The sequence below is a fragment of the Aethalodelphis obliquidens genome, unplaced genomic scaffold (genome assembly GCF_003676395.1).
Source record: "Aethalodelphis obliquidens isolate GAN/ISIS:26980383/991018 unplaced genomic scaffold, ASM367639v1 scaffold58, whole genome shotgun sequence".
NCBI lineage: Eukaryota > Metazoa > Chordata > Mammalia > Artiodactyla > Delphinidae > Aethalodelphis > Aethalodelphis obliquidens.
In genome coordinates, this window is record NW_020838002.1 from 5,612,279 (window position 1) to 5,639,061 (window position 26,783).

The window sequence follows — 26,783 nt, forward strand, 5'->3', positions numbered from 1 at the left end:
AGCAATGGTAGGCCAGTTAACAACTGAAGACCACACAATGAACAAGGATTTTATAAGAGAATGACCTGAATATCAAATTTGTTTAATGCAAGGGAAAAAAAATATATGGAGCCTTCAGATACTCTTGCAAAAATTATCCTCTTCATGATCACATTGTGAAAGTCAAACATGAGGAACAGCATTTCAGCTATCATACAATTTAGTCTAAAATGTTAACCCAAGAATCAATACTTGATTCTCTCTTCGTTCTCAGAATTAGTGATTATAACTCGAATGTTAATAAGATAAATAAATCTATTGCTATTGCTTGTCTGATTTTTCAAGATAACAATCAAATCCTTTTTTTTCTACTTAGTATAAAATTTTGATCCTTTTCCTGACACCAATTATCCTGAAATAATGAGGCTTCCTATACTGCTTTGTCAGTTTTTACACTTGCAATTTGTTTTCCCCCAGCTAAACAATAAACCCTTCAAGGACAGAAATTATGAATTCTATTTTTCTTTAGTATCTATCCGCCTCCACCACCAACCAGACCATTCCCAATCACAACCCACACACCTATTCGTGGAACAGAAATCTGAGGAAAATAAGCATGCAGAATATATTAAAGGCTGAGTACCTGACTTGGAGGCTAATTCTCCTGAAGGTAAGACTGGCTGTACCACCAACACATTCTCAACGTTCATGGTGGTATCCAAGGTTTCTCACTAATTACTTAGCTACAGCTCCTTTAATTCGTGACATGGTGTGCCTAAGAAATGAAAAGAGATTGCCTTTTAATGTGTTTTTTGTTTTGTTTTTCATCCTACAGGATATTCTCTCCTATCACAAAAGGAGTCATCAGCGTCTCTCTCCTGGATTATATCTGGGTTACCTAAAGCTATGTAGCTCTGTGGATCAAATCAAAGTTCTTGTTACCCAAAAGTTGCCTAACATTCTCTGCCATGTGAAGATCCGTGAGAACAATAACGTTTCCAAGTAAGTTGTGAGGAGTTTAGATTTTCCTCATGATGAAACAATGGCTAAGTGATGGGTTTGATGTGCCAGAAGGAAACTGAAATGTTACTTCTGAGTGAAGTTTCTACGATGAGATGTCCTCAGGGGCCAGCACACTGGGGCAAAGGCATAGCTCGGTTTTAACGTTAGGATAAGGAGGGCTTGTAGTACTGATTGGTGGAAGGAGTGGGCCCATTTAAAGGGGACACTATCCTTTCACTTTCCTCTATGCAACCACTGACATTCAGGTTAATGAATAGATGCCCTTTTCTTTCAGCACTGCTATTTCCAATATCTTTTCTCCACAACCTAAAAAAGTCACATTTAAAAAAATCACTTGTGTAAATGGGTTCTAGTAGAGTAACTGGTCTCCCCTTAACCTTAAAGGACCCTCCCTACCCTCACTCCCCCCACCCCAACCCCCTGGCCTAAGGACTTTGTGTGTTTCCTACACTCTTTATGGTTCTCTAGGGAAGAAAAGAAGTAACAAGGCCTGACCTTCTGGAAATTGTTCTACGATTTGGCATTATGGTGAATTACCGTTAACTTTGGAAAATGTTGCCCAGTCTTGGAAATCTGACTCAGCTTTACCGCTAGCCCTCTAGTACACCTCTGAAGGTCTACTAAAATGAACTGAACTGTGTTCAACACAAAAAGAAAAGGCAAAGAAAGAACAGACAAGAAAAGGAAAAGAACTTGAAAAAGAGTCTGTCAAGGTTCCGTGTACAATTTAGATCCTCAGGCTCTAGGCTGCACCTACAGATTTGCTTAACCAAAGGAGACTCTAATTTGGTCATTTAAAATTTGGTCACTAAAGTGAGAAGAACTTTTTGACGAGAGTATCTCACGATGTTTATTAAATACTACTTGATGACAATGAAGGAGATGACGATGACGACGGTCTCTTCAGAGAACTCACTAGCTGCCATATTCTCTTCCACTTACCAACTACACCTAGACTTAAGTCTGCCATCTGGTGGCCACTTCTACAATCAGCATTAGTTATCTCAGTCCTTCCCAAGAGGCTCATTTGTGGGTTGATTTTGCAATGGTTACTTTCATCCATTTTCTAGATTTGTGCCTTAAAGGTTTAGACTCTATCTTTTAGTGGTTGTACCAACTAATTTCCATTTGCCAAGGATCCAAGTTTCATTTTTACAAAAGACTCCAGTAGCCTTCCCTCTGCCAGTTCCATCTCCCTCATCCTTAAAGACTAAACTGATTAGTGGTAGATGTTTCATGGTATTCTTCCTGGTAATTTATTTTCTAATTTGATTACAGATAATATTTTAGCAATGTGGTCCTTCAGATTTTGTGCATACTCGTGCTAGTCAGAACCCCTCATTTAATTCAGTATCAGTGACGGAAGAAAAGATATAGTTCCCAAGCAGGTTCTCAAAGATTTCAATTATTTGTGAGGCCAACAGTATGCCCAGATTGAAGCAGGATTTAATTTTCTTTTTTTTTTTTTTCCTCTTATTGAGACAAAGGGTAGATTTTTCCATAGTCTTTTCCAGTGTGGGAATTGAAATGAAACTGATATCATGAAAACAGAAACTTTTCTAAGAGGGTAGCTGGTTAAAAGAGAGTGTATTCTGATGAAAAGCTCATGTCACAATCAATTTCATTTTCTGGCTCATAGCTCGGAGCCCCAGTGAGGATAACCCATCAGGGAGAGCCCTCAGAGGATTTTCACGAGGGTGGGAACATATGTTAGCACCTCCTCTCTTTCCAACCCAAAACAGGAGGACTTTCCTTTCCTCTCTAGCCTGCTCCTGAGAGCACACTGCTGCTCCATGCAGAGTTAGAAAATGTGCCAACTCAATGTGTTTAGAGATTTGTGCTAAAATACCTGTGGAAACAATGTTGCCCAGGAGGCTTTTACCTTGATCTTTTCAAGATCCTTTTGAAGAGCAGCTTTTGGGGGACAAACCAGATGTGCTTTCCTCCCACCACCATTCTTTTCCCTTCCCTTCCGCAGGACATTTGGAAAAGTTCACTAGGAAGGATTGTAGAGCATGCAGAATAAAGACACAGATGACTGGTTTGAAAGGAGGATGGAAGCAGTGATGTGTGTCCCCTGGTTCCTTTTATTGGAATTGTCTGCTGTTCCTGTTTGTGATTCTCAAGCTTTTGGAAGGGGAAGGAAACCAAAATAGTACCCACGATCACAACAGGCCAGGGTTGAAACGTGCCATGTGGTTTCTTGCCTGAGTTGGACCAGAGTCCTGTGGTTACCCAACTGCTGAATTAACCAGCAGATGCCCCTGTGGTAAAATGTAGGGTCTCAGAACTTACAGGGGATCTTCAGGAAAAGAAAAATGAAGACAGGAAACTATTACAAAATATTTCAAAGCTCCAATCTCAAAAACTGATTCATTACAAATCAGACCTGCTGTTCTGAGGTGTATGTGGTTTGATAGGTGAAATAAGCTTAAATTAGAAAGAGTTCATCTTAAACTCCATTTGGGTGGCAAAAAAGTTCAAATTTCAAGAATTGCATCAAGTTTTAACCACCAAAAATTGGTTATTCAGGTTCTGGACATATGCAGTAAAAATGTTCTGAGCTGTGTTCTGAACTTTTGTAATATTTCTAATTTTAACTTGACTCAACATACAGAGAGGAGTGGGAACTGGTCCAAAAGCTTTCTGGCTCTGAATCTATGGAAAGTGTGGATCATACTTCTGACTGCCCTGTGCAATTGTTCTTCTACGAGCTCCAGATGGCAGTGAAAGCTCTCCTTAAGCAGATCAATATACCTCTACACCAGGTACCAGTCTTTACCATTTTTATCTTCTTTTTATGGCTCATGGAAACTGCATTATGGGGTAAAACTCAAGAGGTAAAAAAATATATGTATACATATTTTGTTCATTTATTTACACACCACTTTGCACATACATGCACATTTTCAATTTGATGCCTATAAGTGGACACAGGCTGCACTTCTGTACCTTTTCTCTAGCTCCTCCATACTGATGTCTTCCAAAGTTCCCAGAGCCCACTTCACTGTGGTTTGGTCAAACAAGGAAAAATAATTGCCTAACCCACCTTGAAAGACATCAAGTCTCAGCTTCAGGATAGCATGAAGCAAGGGGAATAAATAAATAAACAAATAAGTAAATAAATAAGTGTATGGTTAGATTTGCAAATAATTTACTTACGAACAGAAGACTATTGGTAGTCTAAGTCTAGAGCAGTGGCCAAGGTTATGCCATGCTATCTTTCCACAAGCAGAAAATTTGCTGTCAAAATCACTTGTCTTGTCTAAACCAAGATGTGCAAATCTTACCTCCACTAATAAGCAACTTCAAAAAAAAAAACAAAAACAAAAACCCTGTAGGCACAGAAGAGAAGAGTAAATGTTTATCAGGTTCTGTCTAGTAAGCTAACATCATGTAGCATTAAGTTGGATTTTTTTTTTTTTGGACCTACATTCACCATCTCTCCCCACTCAACACACACACACACTACTATTCCTATACACACAGAAAATACACCAAGTTTAGCCTGCAAACAGGAAGACTGTTAACAGGAGTGACCGGCTCTCTTTAAATAACAGAAAGACAACTATGAATTGGCCTCTGACCCATGGAGGCAAGAGTCTATCTGAGAGTGTTCTTCCATTGGGGCACTGCTCTGATTACAAGTCAATATTGCAAGCCTAGTCCAAAACAGCCAACACTGATGAAGAATAAATTGCACAAGATGCTATAAAGACACTAGAGGAGTAACTGGATTATTCTGGGGGTGGCCATGTACTCAGGAGGAGGAAAAAAAATACCAGCTCAACTTGCAACAGTAGATACCATTAAAGGGTTTCTTGGGCTTAGAAAGTTTGAAGCAGCTCATATTTCACTGGTGACTCTTGGGCTACGTATACATGTTGGGAGAAGGCTGCCTAACTGCCTAAGAGTACATACCTTTTTTTTTTTTTTTTTGGATACTTGTAAAATTTTCTCAGTCCTTGGCCAGAAACTACATTTTCCCCCCTTAACCAACTTAAATTGAAACTAGTGGATTTTTAATTCAATCCATTTTTGTTGCTTCATGTAATTATATTCATCATTTTGAAAAGCCCACAGAATGCAATCATTTTCTGCTTTTATAAGAAGCATAAATGTTGTTTTCAGAGTTTATGTGGAACATTACTGCCTTAAATCTTGATTTTATATAGCATTATTAAATGGACTGAACCCTAATATTTATGTTGTATAAAAATTCCAAGCTTGAAGTTGTGTAATTTTGTTAGATGTTTTATGCCAGTTTGGTGTTGTTTATGTAAGTGCCATGCTGTAACTCTCCTATTTTTCCTCCGCGCGTGTCCCTCTGCAGGCAAGGAACTTCCGCCTCTACACACAGGAGGTGTTGGAAATGGGTCACAATGTGTCCTTTCTTCTCCTGCTCCCTGCCTCAGACGACGTCTGTACAGCCCCAGGACAGAATAATCCTTACACCCCACACTCAGGGTTTCTTAACCTCCCTCTTCAGATGTTTGAACTTGGTATAGTAGCTTGTTTCACCTAGAAATATTAACCCAGCCTCCTTATAATAAAATCACAAAGTTATATCTGTTCCCCCTTGTCCCAGTGGAGGGTCAATAAATCACATGACAGCTTTGGCAACAACCCTTCCTAGAACTGTGTACAAGTCTGAGAGAAAGCAAAGCTCCAAAACTATGTGCCTGAGCAATAATTATTGAAACCTAGCTAAGGCCCAATGGAGAGGAGGGACTTCTAAACAGAAAGTTCAGTTATCAGGCTGCAGTTCTTGCCTCCCCTTTGCTTTCCTAAAACATAAATACAAGAACTAATGTTTTCATGAAAAGCACTGCCCCTTCTCTTTCTTCCTCCCTTCTTTTCTTTTTTTTTCTTTTCTTTCCTTTTCTTTTCTTTCTTTCTTTCTTTCTTTCTTCTCTCTTCCCCCACTTCCCACCCCCTCTTTCCTCCAAATGGGAAAAAAAATACTGAAATTAAAATGTAAAGTGTGTATCACTTTAAAGGGGAAAAAAGCCTATAAGTAGTGCTAATTTATTAAATAGACTCAATTTCTAGCAGACCATTTGAGAAGTTGACAGGGTCTCCCAGGATGCAGTACTGTGATTATAATGTGGGATTCTGAATGGTGGAAGATCTTGTCCTAACTTTCAAAAATGAATAGCCTGGGCCCCAGGTTCTCTATTTTTGCAGAGACCCCTGCTGCCCACTGAAAATGTGAATAGGGAAGCTTTGTCTCTTCCCCATGCTTCATTTTGTAACAGGCCAATAAGAGGCAATTAACAGGAGTTCCATCAGTTCAAATGGATTGCAGGATTTGTGGAAGGGTGAGTGACGGGGTGGGTGGAATGGGGGCAGACTCTCTTTGGATTGCTCCCCAGCCGCCAGATTTAGAAACAGACAAGGCAACTGCCTGATGTCTCATCCTGAGACCCGGGCATCTGAATCTGAATTTATCTCTTGAGGATAAATGGACAAAGTCTCCCAGTTTCCCTTTTGCTCCAAGCAGTTTACATGCCCAAAAGCTGATGAACAGCAATTGCTATTTCCAGAGCAGGGAGAGTTATAAAGAGAAGCCTGAATCAGACTTGCAGACTGGGACTTGAGAGTACTGGGTCCTCCATTGTGTGGCACTGGCCATCATTTAACCTTCTTGTACCTTTTCTGTGTCAAATCATTAACAATATTGGCCATGCCACTCCCAAAATGCCTGAACGTGAATGTGACCATTTAATGAGTTCCCCATCCAAATGAACATTTTTAGTCTATGATATAACTGATATATGATATATATGATATAGCTATTACAAAACATAGTTTGAGTCAAGGTATTTCAATTCAAGTCGCTACCTGCACATTAGGAACCTACTGTGGAGATTAAGAGATGAGTTAGGACTAAGGCTCTGCCCTCAAGGGGCTTTTTAGTACAGCGGCAGGAGTACAATAAGAACACGAGTTAATTTTTAAATGATGTATAATGTGCCAAAATCTTACGCGTTAAGCGATACTGAAAAAAGAAATGAAAGCACGTTTTCTCAAAAAAGGTATCAAAAAGCCGTCTTGGAGAGGGGATATTTGATATGGGTGTTAAAGAATGGACAGGATGCTAATAAACATGGATAATGAAAGCTTTTTTGTCAGAGGGAGAGCAGAATAAGCAAAGACGTAAGAACAGAAAAACTCAGAATCAGAAAAAAGAACAAGTGGTCCAATTTGGCTACATCTGAGAAATGAACGGAGGAAACAGTAGACATAAAGCTGTATGGACAAGCTGTAGCCATACTGGGCAGTACTGTTAAGAGTCAGGCTGAGGAATCTGTTTAAGATGGATTGAAAGCAGGGTTGGGAAGATAGTTCAGAGGTTATTATAATATTCCAGTGTTAAGGTAGACACAAAACAAAAAAAGGAAACAAACACAGATGTAAGAAACACCGGAAGTAATCGACAAGACTGGACAACTGTTTGAATGAGAAAAGGCAAAGTTTAGAGACTTCTAGAATACCCCCATGGTTTTTAGCTTCAAAGACTGTGAGGATACCGCTGCCATTAACCAGACATAAGGAAATCAGAGAAGAAAATGCTTTGGGATCCAAGTAGACATATACAACTGGCAGTAAAAATGCAGAAGACGAAGTTGGGTACTAAACACAGAAATTTGGCCAACGTCTACTGATAACAGCTGAAGCCATGACAGTGAATGATTTCCCAGGGATAGATAAATGACAGAGAAAAGAACTAAAGAAAACACTTCACTGCAGAGCCAACTGGGGGTCCACTCTGTGTGAAATGGTCATTACTGTTCCATGATTACAGGCAAAAATACATGAGATTCATTTCCCCGTGCCTCAGTGGGGAATGGGAATGATCAATGATTTAGTATCAGTCATAATAGTGACTTGACTCTCAAGACCCTGGAGGACCAAGCCCTGCAAGTATCCTCTCTATCTTGCTTTCTGGGAGGCTCACACACTATTCTTGGGCAACCACACTTTATCCTACTGCTGTTACTATTCTACAATTTCCTCTCTTCACTCATTTGTTCACTAATTCATCAATAAATATTTTAGTAACCTACTACGTGCCAGGCACCATTCCAGGTATTGAAGTATCAGCAATGAACAAACTCCTCATGGTGCTAATGACAGTCCAGTGGGGGAAACAAATGGTAAACTAATCAACAAACATTAATATTGTAAATGTCAGAGAGTAGTGAGAGCTATGAAGAAAAAAAAAATCAGGATAAAGGACTGGAGTGAAGTGACAGGAACTACAATTTTGTATAGGATGACCTGGAAAGGCCTCTCTGAAGAAGATACATTTGAGCAGAGATGCAAGATTTCCGTGCAATGAAAACAGCAAGTGCAAAGGCCTTACAGTAAGAGTGTGCCTGGCTAAGAGGTCAGTGTAGGTGGAATGTCGTAAGCAAGAGCAACAAAGATAGGAAATGATATCAGAAGATCAGCAGTGGCCAGATCATGCACGGCTTCACAGATCATGATAAGGGCTTTGGATTTTACTTTAAGTGTGCTGGAAATACAATAGAGATTTTTGAGCAGTAAAGTAACATATTAAAAGCTCTGCAGAATCTGGCAGTCCTCCCCACAAAAAAATAAAAAGCTTAACTTGGTTTAACCCAACATTTTCCAAATTCATATGACAACAACTAGAACCATTTTAGGCATGGCACCTGTTAAAAACCCACAGAAAACATACTTCAGGATATGATGCCCTAGAACAGTGCTTCTCAAACGTTAATGTACATAGGAAACACGGAGACAGCTTGTTAAAATAGATTCTTGGAGTCCCACTCCAGAAATGCTGAGTCAGTAGGGGCTGGAGAATTTGCATTTCTAACAAGCTTTCAGCTGATACTGAGGCTGCCAATCCATGGACCACACTTGAAGTAGTGCTGCCTAGAACACAGAGAAAAAGACGTTTCAGGAATTTACAAAACTAGGGTTGTGGTTAGCAAAGTAATAGAATCCAACAGTGTCTATCTCTTTGACCCGTCTTACCTCTTCTCAATACTAAAAGCAGTATAAGACCATCAGGTACTATCCTTCACCTATGAAAACCAGGCTGTAGATCAAAGCCTGGATCTCAACAGTTTCTGACTTTAAGATGTTTTTTCCTAGAGTAAAACATAACTTCTTATCCTACTGGTTCTCCGTTGTTACCAGATCGTTGGTGACCCACTTGATTAATGAGGGCCATGTAAGTTTCCAGAAAAGACCACTTGATTGGGCTTGTTTCCACTGGCATACACAATCCTATTAGTCTTCTCTAGGGATCAGGAGGAAATATTGCCAGTATCAGGAAATTAATATACTCTAGTACTACGCTTATTGTACTTTAGCACCACCAGCAACAATTTTTTAAATACTACTGGGCCTTAGTGAGAACCATGATAAACTCTCTCTTATTTCCAAGCAATCAGAGCTTCCAAAGAGGCAGATTATCAGTTACTTCCTGCAAGCACTTCATAATACCGTCTACAGGAACTCCTAAGAGCTTGCTACAGTGGGCCTAGGCCCCTCGAAGAAAGACCTAAGCAATTTTTGCTCGTTTTTGTAGGTAGGTAGGGATTTCTATATTCCACAGACAGGTCCATAGTAAAAGGTCAATAGATACACTAAGCATTCCTGAGGAAGAGAATGTTGTTGAAAATTCAATCAGAACTCAGAAAATTGTAATAACAACATAAGAGTTCTAAGAAAACTTGAAAAGTGCAAATTATGGGAATACACACCCTATAACAGAATAAAGTGTTATACTATATTTCAGTCTGACTTGTATAAGTCACGCCTTATACAACAAAAAGATTTGAGATTTGGCACACTGACCATGCTCCTGCCAGTGGCCCGAGTGAATCATAAATAACTTGCTAACCAGCTATGGGAAACTGTATCTGTGCCTATTCCAGCACAAACTAGATCTAGCAAGGACAAAATGATAAAGGAGCTTAGCCCTCTGTCTCCTGGAGTAAAGACTAGGCTGAGGAAGACCCATAGGATGTTCCTTCATAGGATTACTTGTTGGGGAAAGAGAGAGACCATCATACAGGAGGATGCTGTGAGACCTCTATGAGCAGGGTTGAGCTGAGGCAAAGTGGTACAACTGCAGACCCACTCCCCCTCCACAGCGTAAGAGCTGATACTCCCCGACTCTTTGGATAGGAGCAGGATAGCAATCCTCTGCAGTAATAAAGTATGTGCCTAGGGAACAACAAGGGTCACTATTTATGCTGTTCCCAGAAATGAAAGGAAAAGCCCTTAGAAACTCTGTTCAGTGATATGGTCTCTTGAGGGTTTGCCTAGCCTACACTGAGGAGGTCACCCTGCCCTGACCCTGTGGGCAGTCACAATTGAGAGCAGGCCTATGAAGAAGAAAGTTGACTTTTATCAATTTCCTTGGCTCTATGATTCCAACTGACTTGACTAGCAAGATTAAGAAACTGGGGAATTTTTTAGAAACAGTTTGAAGCCTGGTATATATTTCATACTTCAGTGCTTGGCTGCATCCTTCATTCAACAAATATTTACTGAGTTTCCACTGTATGCAAAGCACTGTGCTGGGGCTGGACATAGAGACATTAATAGGACACAATCTGCCCACCAGAAGTCTAGAATCCAGTAGAGGATACAGACGTCTACACCAATAGTCCCAATGCAATGAAAATCCTGCTGTTAAGATGTAGGTTGTTGAATTTCAGAGGAAAGACACCTAATCCTTTCTTACAGAGATAATATTTGAGATAGACCCTGAAGTATAAATAAACATTCAGAAAAGGAAAGAAAAGGTAGAAAAGGAAAATCATTTTAAGCAGAAGGAATAGCATGCAGGAAGGCTTGGAGACGTGGGAAAATGCAGCTCAATTAAGTACACTCTTAGTAGTTCATTGTGAAAGATGCTTCAGGCATCTGAGGAAGAGTGACAGAAGATACAACTAAAATTTAAAAAAGTAAAAATCACAAAGGGCTAGGCCATCCTAAAGCGGTTAGATTTTATCCTACAGGCAAAGAGGAGTCATTAAAAGATTTTAAGAAAAGGAATAATATGGTCTTACTAGGTTTTAGCAACTCTATGGATTGCAAGAAAACAAAAAAAGGACTGAGACTAGAGGCAATGAGACAGTTAAGAGACTGGCCCAGGTGGGCAACGATAAGAACTCAAACCAAGACTGCCACAGCAGGGGTACAGAAGAGAAGGCAGAGGCAAGAGGAATTTAGAAGTTAAAATCAATAGGACTTTGTGACTGATTTAATGTGGCTGAAGAGCAAGATGGAGGAGCCAGAGAGTCTGAATAGGGTGCTGAAATGGATAATGCTGCCATCTACCAGAACAGGAAATAAGAGGGGAGGAACAGGTTTGGGGGGAGGGGAGAGATGATGAGTTAGTTCAGTTTGACAAATGATGAGTTTTGTTTGAGGTGCCTGTGGGATATCCAGGCATTGAGCCTAATGGAATCCAGGCCACAGGCTTATAAGAAATGGCACGGTCTCAACCCTCATTCCTAATGCCCATTTTTCATGATTTAGGATACCACTCCTGAATTCCAACATCAACTCATTCACTACCAGGAATCTTTAGAGAGGCATCTTATGCCCAGGTTCCTTCTGACACCTTGGCAAAGAATCACGGAACTAAACTGACCCTAGGAGGTAATCTTGTTGGCTCCTTAGCTTCCAAACTAGGCTACATGGCCCAGATTGATTAGGACTTTACTGAGTTAGAGATCTTTAGGAAGAATATTCTAATCTCAATCCCATTCTAATATTCTACCTACTAAATGCCTCATTCTTCCCAGGGGGACGTGGTAGGGATGTGAACAAAAATTTCTTTTATATCTGATATGTGCCACATGCTACGCTGGGCACTTTACTGTTTACTATTATGTTGTCTTATCCTAGGTAGATATTATTACCCCTGTCTTAGACATGAGGAAACGGAGGCTCCCAGGGGTTATATGCCGATTATTATGAAGGTAGTAAGTGGCAGAACTATGATTCAAATCCAGTTTCATCTGATACCTAACCCTGAGTACTTTCCACTCTACTCTACTCCTAATCTGACTTCCAGTGTTGGTGCCAACAATTTTATACAGAAAAAAGAGAGAGAAAACACCACAGAAAATCAGTCTTAGTTTGTAAATTAATAACAAATCATGTGGTCTGGGATAATGCATTTTTGTATCCTTATACCATTTTGCCTGTAAAATGCATGTGATTCACATTAGAAAAAAATTAGAAGCTTCCAGTCTATCCTCCCCTTCTCAGTGATGGCTACCAAATGTATCATTGCTAAACCACAAAAGACTATGTTAAAGTAACATTTGTTAAAGTAACATTAAAGGCTCTGGATAAAAACCACTAGAGCGGGAAAGTGAAGCCCTGTCCTTGTCGTTGAAAGGTCCTCATAGCTCACTGTGGTGAGTGGCACGGGTGGTGTGGGCACTGTGAGACCACCCACTGATCCAAGGCTCTGACCACAAGGAGACACAACAAGAGAAAGTTGTGGACACCCTGGCGTTCTAGAATTCAGATGGGACCGATAGTATTTCCTTTAAAGAAATTCTTCAGTGCCTCTCACTATCTTCCCAGTCATATTTTAGAAAGAAGGAAAAAAGCTGATTTTTTTTTTTTTTTTTTTTACAACTTGGTTTGGAAAGGCAGACTGTGAGACACTTCACTCTCTCCACTCTCCAGCCAAGAGAGGACATCTGTCAAGTGCAAACAGGATATAATTCCTCCTTGAAAGGCATAAAGACACATTCAGGGAGCTACAAGGGTCAAGAGTAAGCTAAAAAGTAATGGTGACTCTTTCCTGTAGAGAGGCCAGTAAATATCACAGACCTGAAGTACACCTTTTGAAACAGGAAAAGGAAAAGCACCTTGAGAAAAGAGAATGGAGGGAAAGAGGAGACTTTGGAGGAAGGGTCTGCTCTCTTCAGATCAGGGTGCACATTTTGTTGTTGTTCATTCAGTCAATAAACATTAACTGAGAAGTTATAATGTTCCAGGTTTTGAGGAAATAAAAATTAACAGGAGACACGGTTCTTGCCCTCAAAGAAATCACAGTCTAATACCAAGGCAGTCAAGTAAACACATTATTACAGTAAAGCAGGATCCGTGTCCTGATACATTTAGAAAACAAGTGGTCTAGGAGCACAAAAGAGAGAAACTAATTCTGCCTGGAGGGAAAGAGGTGTCCATGAAGATTTCACTGAGGAGAAGATTATTTAAACTAAAATTTTCAAGGATCAGAAGAATCTGACCTGAAGGTACTGGTAAAAAAAAAAAGGGTATTGGAGGAGAAGGAAATGGCATGTTCACAAGCATGGAAGCACAAAAGGGCCTGTAGTAGGTTCAGCTTGACCACAGTGTAGGGTCAATGCAGGCAGACAGCAGAGGGTGGTTGCATGACAAAAGATATGACTGAAGATAAATTAAAATCCTAGATCTCAAGGAGCTTGCTTTATAGTGATGTTTCGATTTTATCCTGAGTCAAGACGGAGCTCTACAGAGGTCTGTAACCAGGGAAAAGCATGAAAAGTAGATCATTTGGGAAGAGCTCAATAGTTTGTCATTTAATGAGATCAGTTCTTCTGTCAGACAAGGAAGTGTTAGAGCAGAGAAAGTGAGAAGGAAGGATCTGACATCAGAGAGAAAAAAAAAACCCAGAACCAAAGCTACTTGAATTCAGAAACACTGCCTTGAAATGGTGCACAGCTGGAATAAGGATGGGCCACTGGAGACCTCACTCCATTCTTCTCTACTACTTCAATAGGAGGAAACACAAACAGAGCAGGTTACCCTTACACTCAACTGAGTTTCATCCTGAGAGAAAATCAAGTAAGGAAGCAGGCAGTGGTAAGACGGGAATTGTAGGGTACACAAAATCTCTCAATGTGCGTTAAAGTAGGGCTCCCTCAGTAAGGTGTATAGATGACCAGATGCCCCATTTTGAGGTATGTGGTTTTAGTTTCCCTAAATGTCCAGGTCTAGGTCTCAGGAATCAGCAGCAAAGAGGCCCAAGGACAGTAGTTAGATGTTCTTCCTAGAATTCCTCACCAAAGAAGCCAAAATAAAAATGTTTCCATTCCACAGATTTGTTGAGTTATTACAGCCCTATTTCCAAAGCACAAAACACACTGACGCAGGTCAGAGGCACACAGAGTAAGTGAGGTTCCTGGCGAGTGAGTCTCCAAACTCAGCAATGGCCAGGAAGAGACTGGTACGACACTAGTCTGAATTGGGATGCTTTCCTCATCTTACTGGAATCTGAAGTTATGGTATATGATCAGAGCCAGTCGGAGAAGTATGAAAAATCGGATCACCTCAGGTTGCCTGCACCAGGCTGAGTCCCACACTCCTCTCTTCCTCCTCCATGATAGAGATGAAGATTAGACTGTTTCCTTTGGCCTCTGGCCCATTATCTTTCAAGAGAGGAAGGTGAAGACAAAAATGATCTATCGAGCGTTAGCTCCATCATCCTTCCAGAGGAGCTGAGGAGTGGAGAGGCAGGAGAAGAAGCAAAACTCATCATACTAGGTCTTTACAGACATTTCCCAGCCAGACAAAAGACAAAACATACGCTGAGAAAAGCATGCCTTGTATCTTCTGGGACTTCTGGCCTTGGAAAGGAACATGCAAGATACATACTGGAAATCAGACATGGCAGTCAAAACTAGGTTTCAAATTGCTACTTGCTTTTTTTTTTTTTTTCCCCTTTAAAGTGATAAGCAAACTTATTCTCCCAGTAGTGGCCCAACTTTAGGGGCTGAACATAAACTGCAGCTTTAGCCGACTCCACTTCCCCATACCTTACCAGGACTTGGTAAACCTTAAAAGGGAATACTGTATGACTAAAGCCAGACAACTGGCCCCTTAAGAGCACATTTATAATTTATTTATGGCCTAATATTTTCCACTGATAGGATTAATAAATCATGTTTTCATTCAACTTGTTTCCTCTGAGGTATGAATTTCTCTATTTTGATACCAGGTCTTAACATGTTTTATTTTGCTTGTCCATTTTCCAGTTCATTTTTGCAGCTACAGGGAGAAATTTATTAGTCTGTATTGCCGCCTTTCTGCTGTTGTGGAGCTGGATTCTCTGAATACCCAACAGTCCCTGAGGGAAGCAATCTCAGACAGTGAGGTTGCAGCTGCCAAACAAAGACACCAGCAAGTTTTAGATTTCATTCAGGTAACAGTTTGTTTCTTCTGAGGTAAAAGGGAGAAAGAAGGGACATGGTGGAGGGGATGAGAACCAAGCATAAGAAAGAACCGCAATCTGGGCTAATTTAAAGACAACCATGTGCAAACAGCCTGTTGATTTGGTTAAAATGCAGAGCTCAAGGAAATGTGAGTTTTTATACAAAGGCTTAAGAAAAAGCTACAGGTAAAACACTGTGTTAGTAAGAGCTGTATCAGCCCCTGTGGTAGGTAGCAGTAGTCTCCCATACTGGAGAGAAAAATCACTGCCAGAAGTAGAGATCAGAATATTATCCTTACCCAGTAGCCCACTGATAATTCCAACACAGAGAAAAACTGTATTAATTAATTCAATATCCCAGAGAAAAAGAGAAGAGAACGACCCATCAGTTTATGTTAACCCAAATTCAGCTGGACCTAAGATTTCTCATCCTTTGGACTTCTTTCTGGCTGAACTGACACTTTAATGTGCAGCTACAGAGGTTAAAAAATGTGTTCCCTGTCCATGGTCTTTTCTGGAAAAGCCCTACGGTGACATCTTAGGGTCTTGAGAAAGGGGTACTGACTAGTCAACAAGAGAATTTGGATCTAGTCTGAAATTGCCCCTAAATCCCTTGGACAAATCTTACGATCTTTACACCTGTAGTAACCCAATGCACTAAATGAATATACAGTAGTCCCCTCTTAACCTCAGGGGATATATCCCAAGACCCCCAGTGGATGCCTGAAACCGCAGATAGTATCTAACCCTATATATACTATTTTTTCCTATACGTACATACCTATGCTAAAGTTTAATTTACAAATTAGGCACTGTAAGAGATTAACAATAATAAAATAGAACAATTATAACCATATACCATAATAAAAACTATGTGAATGTTCTTTCTCTCTCTCAAAATATCTTATTGTACAAATTTAATGCCTCTTCCGCCTCAACTAAGCACTTATCATGCACTGTGCCCAGAACTTTTGCAGTCTGAGGTGCAACAGCAAAACTACGAAGAATTTCTTTTCCTTCAGTTTCACGGAATGAAGATTCATTCTTACCACAGATCTTAGCAACTTCACCATATTTTTTTTTCTTTCCTTATTAAGTCAAGAACTTTCACTTTTTCACTTAAAGGAAGCACTTTGTGGCTTCTCTGTCATAACCAAACTGCCAGCATCACTAGGTCTTGTGCTCTGGGGCCGTTATTAAGTAAAATGAGCGTTACCTGAACACAAGAACTGCAATATGGCAACAATCTGACAACCAAGGTGGCTACTAAGTGACTAATGGGAGGGATACGCTAGACAAAGGGATGATTCACGTCCTGGGCAGGACGGCGCAGAATGACAGGAGATTTCATCACACTTCTCAGAACAGTGGCAATTTAAAACATATGAATTATTTATTTCTGGAATTTCCATTTAATATTCTCAGATCTCACTTGACCAATGGTTACCGAAACTGCAGAAAGCAAAACCATGGATAAGTGTGGACTTCTATAATAGCAATAGCCCCACCATAAATATCACTTTGACATATATTCAGGTCAATCTAATAAATATTTGTTGGACACCCAGGTGTCAGGCACTGTAAGGGAGATACAAAGTTGAATTACACACAGTCCCTGACCTTAAAGCGTTTAAAATGCATTAGGGTAGACAAGAAATGTGTACAAACACTATTTGTAAAATGAGTTAGGTGCCAAAAGAGAGGTACAAAAAAAAAAAAAGTTTTGTGCCAACACAAGGAAGTAAAAATTTACCTACATTTGTGGGCATAAAAAAGTTGCCATAGAAGATGTAACTGAGCTGGGCCTATAGGGATGGGTTAGTCTGTAGTGAGGAGAAATAGACTAAGAGGCAAAGAAAAAGAATAAACAGATAAGGCAGAGAGAGCAGAAAAATCGTATCTGGGGAATGATGAGTAGTCAAGATTAGCTGGGGCATAAACTGAGTAAAGGGCAGTAGTGAGAAATTAGGTAAAAATGAAAGTAGCAATGAGATCAGATCACACAAGGGCTTTGTTAAAGGCCATGGTAAGATATTTGTACTTGATTCTGCAGGCAATAGGGACCTGGCCAAAGTTTTGGAGAAAGTCAGTTATAGGTTCTCACAGATGTTTAGGATAGATTCACGCAGGGGAGGATATTCCTCCCGTTCGCATTGGTATGGCCACACTGGTTGTTTATAGTAAGTACTCATTCTCATTGGCTACTAAAATAATTTACATACCGTTCCTAGATTTAAGGAGAAGTAGACTAAAGGCAGGGAAACCAGATACGAAGCTATTGCAACCCTCCAGGCAAGTAATGAGGACCTAAGATGAGGAAATGCTGTGAGCTTTGGGCAAATAAAGTTCTCTAAATCTCAATCTCCTCATCTGTAAAACAGGGATGATGATAATAATAGTACTAGCTCTCAGTGTCACTGCGAGAATTCAACAAGGTAATGCATGTAAAGCATTCACTAAAGTGCCCACACATGATAAGTATGCAATAAATTATACATTCATTCATTTATTAATTAGTAAGAAGGGAAAATGCTTTAAAACATGATATGCAAGATTGTGGGTTTATTAAGTACTCAGGAAGAAGATATTGTAATATGCTTGCAAAGTGTGAGCAGACAAATCCTATCCTACTTCTCTCATCCTAAATGAGATATTTCAGGTGACCTCTTAGACTATAAAAACAAACCTTTCAAGAACTTACTTGCTTTCTTGACCTGAGAGTGCAGTATTTAAAAATTCAAAACATTTACATCACTTACTTTATTGCCAGTAAAAGTAGAACACGGACAGGGGGAAGGTGGTGGGAAAAGGAAGAATGAAGCATGAGGAGAATATGAAAGATTGGCTTCTCTTTTGAACCCAATGTAAGGAATAGTGGAACAGAGTAAGAAGAATAATGACTAGAAGACAATTAGCATACATTTTTAGTCCTGAATCTTCTACTGATAAACCTTGGAGTACTGGACAATGCATTTGATCCAGGGGCCTCCATTTCCTCATATATAAAATAAAAGAATTGGACTAGATGCCTTCCTAAGCACCTGGTTGGCTCTAACATTTCATGACTTCTTTAACAACCATAAATATTTTTAGAGAAGCACTTCTCTAATCATACCTTAAGTTCTATTTCTGCTTTATTCCACTTAAGGCTCCCCTGAATCCACTATGTTCCAACACAAGAAAGCTGACTTTCTTCAGTCTGTCACAGTCTCAAACTACTCCAAGAGTTTCTGGCTCCATTCTTACTTCCAGATGACTATTCTCACTCCTCTCTTTCACCTAGTCTAGGGCTCCACTGCCTTTTTCTCTTTCCCGTTCATCACACCAGTAAGTGGGATGGATAAAGGCAGGCCAGGCCAGGAATTCTTTAAAGTTCTAGCCTGCTCTGGCCTCCCAAAGCAGGCAGCTTGAGGGCGGCCTCTACATACTCTCCAGCCAGCCAGGTAAACGTAGACTTGGATAAAAGCTAATTCCCAAAGGGTTCAGAAAAGCACTTCTTGGCCAGGCTGAAACCAGACCTTCTCCTTGCACCCACAGCCTTCAGTGGACTGCCTTGCTCCATCCAACATGGATAACTTCCCTGGCCAGAGCTAATGCAATATCATCTCTCGCCTTATCTATACTGGGCTTCTCAATCTCTCTTGCTCAGAATGAAAACCAGCTGCAGCCATTCACCCACTGGCATTCACAGCTCAGCTCACCACACACCATAATCTGCAGAGGCAAGTGACAACTGTGAGAGCATTTGTAGGATTCCAGATCTAAGACAGTGCTGAAGGCACTACACAAACCAAACAATGTAAACAGCAAGGGAGTCTATGTAAATACAGTAAGGAAAAGAAGCCAAGGAGTGCAGCCAGAAAGGGGAAGGGCTAGGCCAGGGGAGGTGCAGAAAATCACAGATAAGGTATACAGCCTTTACAGACGACACATGCAGCAGAAATGTCAAAGTGTTGAGACTTGGCACTTGGCATATCCCGAGCTGCTAAAGCCTAAAGGGCAATTAGGCTATAATTTATATACTGTAACGCTTCAAATGCTCCTAAGCTGTAATAGAAACACAGCTCATTAAATATAGCCAATCTATCATCCCCTCAAGCACCTTGTAACTGTGCTGTGAGAAAACCAATCACCTTCACATTTAAATAAAAATATTATCTTGCCTGAGTACAGAGAAAGGGGTGTAATTTTGGGGATGAAAACCAAAATTTTTAAAGGGCAGGGTGAGAAATGGATGCAAAACTTTTAACCAACAGACCTAGTAAGTTCATGGTCTTTCTTTTTAAAAAACGTGTCAGCAAGTCTTTAGAAGCTGAATTTGGACATTAAAATCAGGGGGATTATGTTGGCAGTTATTTTTAGATCAACAGTAAAAGGTAAAAATGGGTGAAAATTGTACTTCTTTTAGAGTTACTTAGCTAAGTCCATTAAACTCAGTCCATAGGCTTCCCTGTACCTATGTTTTTGATTTTTCTTCAGTTAATACCTCTTCACTTCATCACTGAGAAAAGTTAAGAAATAACCATTGTTTCTACACATAATTTTTTAAATTTCTACACTAACTCTCACTATCCATCCTCAGCAATAAGGCTAAAGCAATCCATCCAAAGAGAACAAGTAGATTGTTAATAATTGTAGTCATTTCCTAGGACTGCTGTAATAAATTACCACAAACGGGGTAGCTTAAAACAACAGAAATTTATTCTCCCACAGTTCTGGAGCCCAGAAATCTAAAATCAAGCTGTTGGCAGCGTCACGCTCCCTTTGGAGAGTGGGAGAGTCTGTTCTCTGCTTCCTCCAGCTTCTGGTGGCTGTTGGCATTCCTTGACTTGTGGCCACCTCACTTCAACCTCTGCTTCTGTGGTTACACTGCCTCCTTCTCTTCTGACTGCCACATCTCCCTCTGCCTCACTCTCATAAGAATGTCTTTATCAGGACATTTGTCATTGGAATTAAGGCCCACCCAGATAATCCAGGATGAACTCCTCCTGTCAAAATCCTTAACCTTAATCACATCTTTTGCCATACAATGTAATATTTACTCTTTTATCATACAAGGTAATACAAATTCCAGGGACTAGGACGTGGACATGTATTCCGGGAGGCCACATTCCGTCCACTACAATAACCATGATTGTCACTGTGACAACTGAAAACTTTAGAACAACGTACAGCTTACAAGGTGCACTCATCTACATCATCTTACTTAATCCTCATAATAACCCTGTTCGAGCACAGAGATCTAAAGAATTAGATACCCATTCATTCATACCTTCATTCGCTGAATAATCATTTATTGAGTACCTATTCTTTACACAGCCAAAAGTTAAAGGTACAAAAGCACAGTACCTGCCCTTGGCAGGACGTCCAAAAGTTGTCCATAGTCATGCAGTGCCTTAAACTTTGAGATGAGAGTATGCTGCATGAGGTAGGATCAATAAAAGCTAGCTAAGAAAGCAACAATCCCATTTAGAAAATCTGTCCAAGTCTGGACTTGGACTTCCATTTTAGCCTTACCCCCTGAACTTCAGATTTCTCTCTTTACATTGTTCAGAGCCTCCTCATGGGCCTGCCACTGCTGAACCTTCAGCCCAACTCACTGCCTTAACAAAGCCTGAATGCTCTCGTTACAGAACGTTACTAGAAAGCAAGGGAAAATGGCTACCAACGATGCAGCGCCATTCACTGGTTCACTCAAGCTTGCCTGTCACCTTGAACACCACAGACTCTCACAGTTTCAGACTCTGTGTTTGTTGGGAGCACCAGGCTTGTGGATTCTTTAGAGAGTATTCTTTAAGTACACATTAAGGCCCTAAAAAAGGAATTTTGAAAATAAAAGAGAACACTGGATACTCCCTTCTACAATCAGAGAGACCTTAACCTTGTAGTATTCATACAATGAACACCTTCTACCTGGAAACTGAGTGACACCAACTTTCCAAAGGTTCTTCAAAGATAAATCATAAAGTGTCAGAGCTGGAAGGGAACTTAGACATTCGGTACGACCTCTTCTTTTTACAGTTGAGTAAGTGGGTCAGAAGTTAACGGCTTGCTCAAAGCGCCCAGTGAAATTAGATGCAAAGCCTATCACAAGCTCCAGGGTCCCATGAAAAATTGTCATTAACAACCTCCTTGGAGAGAGTCAGAATAACCAGAAAGTTTATGGACAGTGTCTATTAAGATTTGGGAGAATATCTGTCATCTACAGAGATAGACACAAAAATATGAATGACTTTTACAACTGAGTAACAACTATTATACTTTATAATGAAAATGTTAAAATCACTTTGGTAACCCAGAAATCAAATGGGCTACTGTAAAATTACAAGGATGTTTAAATTACTTAGGAAGAATACGCTGTTTAAGCTGTTTTGTACTTTAGAAGCACTTATATGTAAGAAAGTAAGTTTAATATATGAAAGTTATTTCTATTAAAATAGGTCCAAGAATCTCTGCTTATTCCAGTGATGCTTTGTTCTTCTAGTTCACATAGAACTAAAACTACATTCCTTTCTTCACCTGTTCTGAAATTCAGACTTCATCATATGCCTTCCCCATAATATCCTAATGAGGAATATTTCATTACATGCTGAGAATTAGTAACACTTCATATGTATGAGAAATGTACCCTGCAGTTTTACAAAGGACCTTCAAATATATCATTTCACCCAGTCATCACAGCAGTCCTGTGAGGTATAAAAGGGGAAATGTCTTGTCCACATTTCACAAATAAGGCATCTGAGGCTGGAAAAGGTCAAGTAATTTGCCAAAGGTTGTTATAGAACCAGTAAGTTGTGGGTCCCAGCTGGAATCCAGGTCTTCCACTGTTTGCACTAAATGAAATAGCCTCTCAGGTAAAAACATGCAAGACACAAGAGATTATAAAGAAGAGGTGTTTTCTGGTTTAGCAAACCTATGTTGAAAATATTTTACCCTTGCTCAAAACCAATACTGTGGAAAATGTATCATCTTGGACTCTCAGGGAAACTTAAACCTTTTTAAACCTGTTTGATAATTAATGTCTTTTACCATTTTATCCCAAAGCAAATTGATGAAGTTTGGCGTGAAATGAGGTGGATCATGGATGCTCTACATTATGCAAGATACAAACAACCAGTTTCTGGCTTATCCATCACTAAGCTGATAGACCCCTCAGATGAGCAGAACCTAAAGGAGATCAATTCTACATCATCACATATAGACTGTCTTCCATCACCATCCCCATCCCCAGAGATGCACAGAAGAAAGGCAGTGAGTGGTAAGCAATAAGATCTAAAGTTCTATATTTCAGTCACCAGATTCTTGGTCCTGTCTCCATTGATGAGGTTCTTTTGTGCTAAGTCATGAGTTCCAGCAAGCAGGAGGAAACACTGCTCAGTGGTAAGAGTCTAGAAGCACAGAGGAAACAAAATCAGAACGGGGAGGGGTAGGAAGCTAGGGCAATGACCTGAGATCACCTCCATTTAGGGGTGGGGAAGATTCAGTCCAGTTCTCGTCCAAGCTTCCAAGATACAAAAGGCATTTAACCAAAACCAGGTAATAAAGAGAACAGGCCCAGCCTCCAGTAAATAGGGAGGGACTGACAGAAATGAGGCAGGAAGTAGGTCCTAGCCTGGGTAAAGTTCATGGCAAGCTTCCCACCCACATGGCACCAATATCGTGGGGTGAGAGTTGGGAAAGAGAGAAACCGTGGATACACTAGAATCCTGAGCCTGAGGCCAAATAAGTAGACTGGTCTCATCATAGATACAACAATCAGGAGACAACTTACAGACAAGCTGGAGGAGAGGCCTAGCAAGTCGCCTCCACTCTCGGGAATTCAACTGGAGTTTACATAGCAAATACTAACTGAAAAAACATATTTGAGTTAATACAAACTTCTACAAAACACCCTTACGCTTATAAACAGAGAGAAAGCATACCAGTCACAGACAATATAATGCCCTTGCCTAGAACATGTTAAAACTAATGCCATTTTTCTAGTTGATTAAAATAATGGTATTCAAAGCAACCTTCCTGATTCTGTAGCTTATAAAACCTCAAATTTTATAAGCTTTACAATGATAATAATTGATATTTTTAATAAACAGTTCTGAAATGTGAACTTGTCCCATAGGGGGCAGCATGGCGTAGCAGAAAGAGCTTGGGCTTAGAAATCAAAGACCTGGATTCAAATTCCAGCTTTTTTTGCTAGCTGTATGCGCTTGAACAGATTACTACGTGTAAGTCTCAGTTTCTGCATATGTAAAATGAGAATAATAACGTATACACCTTGAAAAGTTATTTGTGAATAAGACAATCTATGTCAGAGGTTCATGGCACATAGTAGACAATAAATTGTAAGTATAGTATTTAATGTTATTCTTATTACAGAAAACTTCAGTGGGGACGTGAACCTTTTCTATAAGTAAGGTTATGTACATTTTTAAAACATCAATGTCTGAAAATCAAATCTTGGCTAGTGCAAGAACTTGGGGGACAGCTAATTTACATTACCAAAGGATTCTATGATTTAACAAATAATTCAACAAAATAATTAAGTAGATTTTTATAGATTCCCAGTGGGCTGGGGATACAAATAAAATACCATCCCTGCCAGAAGCTAATCTAACAGGGGAGACAGATACATTAACAAGCAATTTCATACTAATTGCATATGTGCTATAATGAGGACATGCATAGGGTGCTACAGAGTCTAATGAAGGTGTTAACCAGGAAATCATAAGATCAAAGAGAGCTTCCTGGAAGAGGTGACAAAGTCAAGTACTGAAAGATAAGTAGGAGTTGAGCTGAAAAAGAGGAAAGAGGAAAGCATTATAGGAAGAGGAAGCAGAATGTGCAACTGTGTTGTAGTTCAGGGAACGGCAAGCAGTCTGGCTGCACTCAGGATCTAAGGATACTGCCTTTTTTTTTTTTTTTCATTTAAAACAACATTTATTGGTTACCCACTATGTTCCAGGCACTCTTCAAGGTAACAGGGATATATTGATAAACAAAGCAAAGTCTGTGCTCCCACAGAGCTGACATGAAAATATAAACAAGATCATTTCAAATAGTGAATATTCCAATGCATAATACAAAACAGCAATCAAGGTGGTAGGGAGAGTGCTGAATCCACTAGGATGAACAGCAGAGACTAGCTGTGAAGGTTACATTTGAACCAGCCACAAAAAAAGGATCCAGTTATACAAAGACCTGGAGTTGGAATATTCCAAGCAACAAAACAGCAAAAGGCCCTGAGGTGGGTGAGGGTGGAAAGAAAGCCAAAGTATTGGAGCAGAGTGAACAAAGGGGCTAGTGGTAAGAGAGGGGGTACAGAGAAAGGCAAGGGCCAGATCAGGCAGGGCATGGTAAGAAGTTGGAATTTTACTCTACCTGTGATGGAAAGCCACTGAAAACTTTTAAGCAAGGATTGATATAATCTGAATTTTCTTTAGAATCCAATCTGTATGTTGCTTGAAGAGACCAATGTTGGAAGCAGGAGATCAATTAGGAAGCTTATTAACAGAGGAGACAGTGCCTCAGGACATTATGATACTATTTACCAAAAACAGGTTAGGCAGGAGAAGAAACAAGCTTGAGCGAATGGGCATGTTGAATTTAGGTTAGCTTTGGGACATCCCATGCAAAAAGAAACATTCAAAAAAAAAAACAAGATGTATGGGGTCTGAAGCTCAGAAAAGAGAACTGGACTAATAATATAGATTTAATAATTGTTGACATACGAATGATGAAGCTCTGAAAATGCTTGATATTTCCTAAAGAGAGCAGGTAGAGGAAGAGAGGAGACTATGGAAGGATCCCTGTGGAACAGAACAGCGAGACTTCTTAAACTAAGAAGTAACAACCAGAGGAAGAAGATAAAGTCAAGAGAGTAGTGTCACAGAAATTAAAACATATCAAATGATGGTAAAAGGTTAAATAAAACTGAAAAGCTTCTATTTTTTTGTTTTGTTTTTTTGTTTTCGACAAGGAAGTCGTCAGTAACCTTGATGACAGCAGTTTATGAAGGAAAGGAGATAGAAACCGAATAGAAGTCGATCGGGGAGTAAATGGGATCAGCAAGGATAGACTCTTCAAAATCTTGGCTGTGAAAGAGGAGGAGGAGGGAGGGCAGTAGCTGGCGAGGTATAGGCTCGAAAGGGCATTTTTTAAAGGCAGGACAGATATACCCTCTGTTGTTCCCCAATTCACATAATTCTACAAACAACTCTTCAACTCTGCTTCCACTTCACAGCCCTTGTCTGCCCTCTCTACTCACAGAACTTTCCCAGTGTTTAATCTTCTCTTGGCCACAGGGTCCTAAGTGGGTCCCCCCTGGCTGTACGAGGGTGGCCTCTCCTGTGCCACATAAGTGCCAAATTCTCACGTTGGCCAGATGACGGGTTACACACACTCCCTGCTGGGAAGATCTGGCCAATTACACTCGGATTTTATTATTAACTTAAAATGTGAGCGATCATCATTCTGTTTCTTAAAATATAACTCTCTCTTGGGTCCATTTATTTCTCTGAAGCCAAGATTCCATGGGCTGTGAAACACAAAGACGTGGAGGGCAGCAAATGAAAAATGGAACCCAGTGACAGGGAAACTGTTGATAACTGGGAGAAACATTTAGCACTGCATCCGCTCACAAAAGCAAAAGCATTTCAGAGCAATGAAGTCTGCTCCTGCATACTCTGTCCTCTCCACTAGTATGACTATTTTTAATTGTTTGGAAACCATTTATGAAGAGGGAAAAAGCCAATTTAGAAGTATATCCCCATTGGTTGCTCACAGGGCAAAGTCTGCAACACAATTCCATTCTGTGTGAGTAGGGGTCTCTTAACTTCTGAGAAGCCTGCTGGAAATACAAAGCCTATCACAAGCCTAGACTCTGGTACCAGCCCAAGATTCTGTTCTAAGGCTGTTGGGTACCTTGGATTTGTTTGTGTGTGTATGTGGTTGGACAAACAGGGTGGGAGGGCAATGGAACTCTTTAACTTACTTCCCATTTCTGTGTGGTTTTCAAACACAAAGTAGAACTCCTCTGAGTCAATTAAAATTAAGCATCTCCCAAGGACCCAAGGAGGAAAGTTGGCTCCTAGAAAAGGCAGCGCAAGGCAGGGGTGGAATGATTGGTCCATCACATGGGTATTTTCTCTCCCACTCCTTTTCTGTGGGTATAGTAGTCACAGGCAGCAGCAATTTTTTTTTTTCCAACACCGCTATTTCTCCTAGTGACACATGGGTGAGGCAACCGGGGGGAGGGGGGCATTGTTTCCTTCAGATATATGTGAAGATTATCCTGATCTTCCAAATGTAAATCTTCCTGGTAAGCTTTTCCCAGATGATGTTAAGATTAAGAACACTATGGCATAAACTAAACAGATCAAAGAAAAAAAATATCAACAGGAATCTGAAGATGGGAAATTAGAAGGTGAACAAGCCCCTGAGGTTCTACCCAAGGCCTGATGAGAGGTTTATTAAAATTCTTTATATCTAAATTACTTAAATTCTACTCAAACACAGTAGAAACAGATTCAATGAAGCACACACACAGAAAGTAGCAATTTGGACAGTGACATAT

The 26,783-nt window shown here is 40.1% G+C and overlaps 1 protein-coding gene across 2 annotated transcripts in view; it reads left to right on the plus strand.

Annotated features, from left to right (window-relative positions):
- Window positions 1-26,783, plus strand: part of ANKFN1 (ankyrin repeat and fibronectin type III domain containing 1) — a 154,994-nt gene that overhangs the window by 118,039 nt on the left and 10,172 nt on the right. Inside the window, exons 12-16 of one of the 2 annotated variants that reach the window (XM_027087288.1) lie at window positions 815-981; window positions 3,620-3,770; window positions 5,336-5,504; window positions 15,039-15,205; window positions 22,259-22,472. In XM_027087288.1, the coding sequence (XP_026943089.1) occupies window positions 815-981; window positions 3,620-3,770; window positions 5,336-5,504; window positions 15,039-15,205; window positions 22,259-22,472 (868 nt within the window). Of the gene's footprint in view, window positions 1-814; window positions 982-3,619; window positions 3,771-5,335; window positions 5,627-15,038; window positions 15,206-22,258; window positions 22,473-26,783 lie in introns of those variants that run through there. The other variant, XM_027087289.1, reaches the window with a different exon arrangement.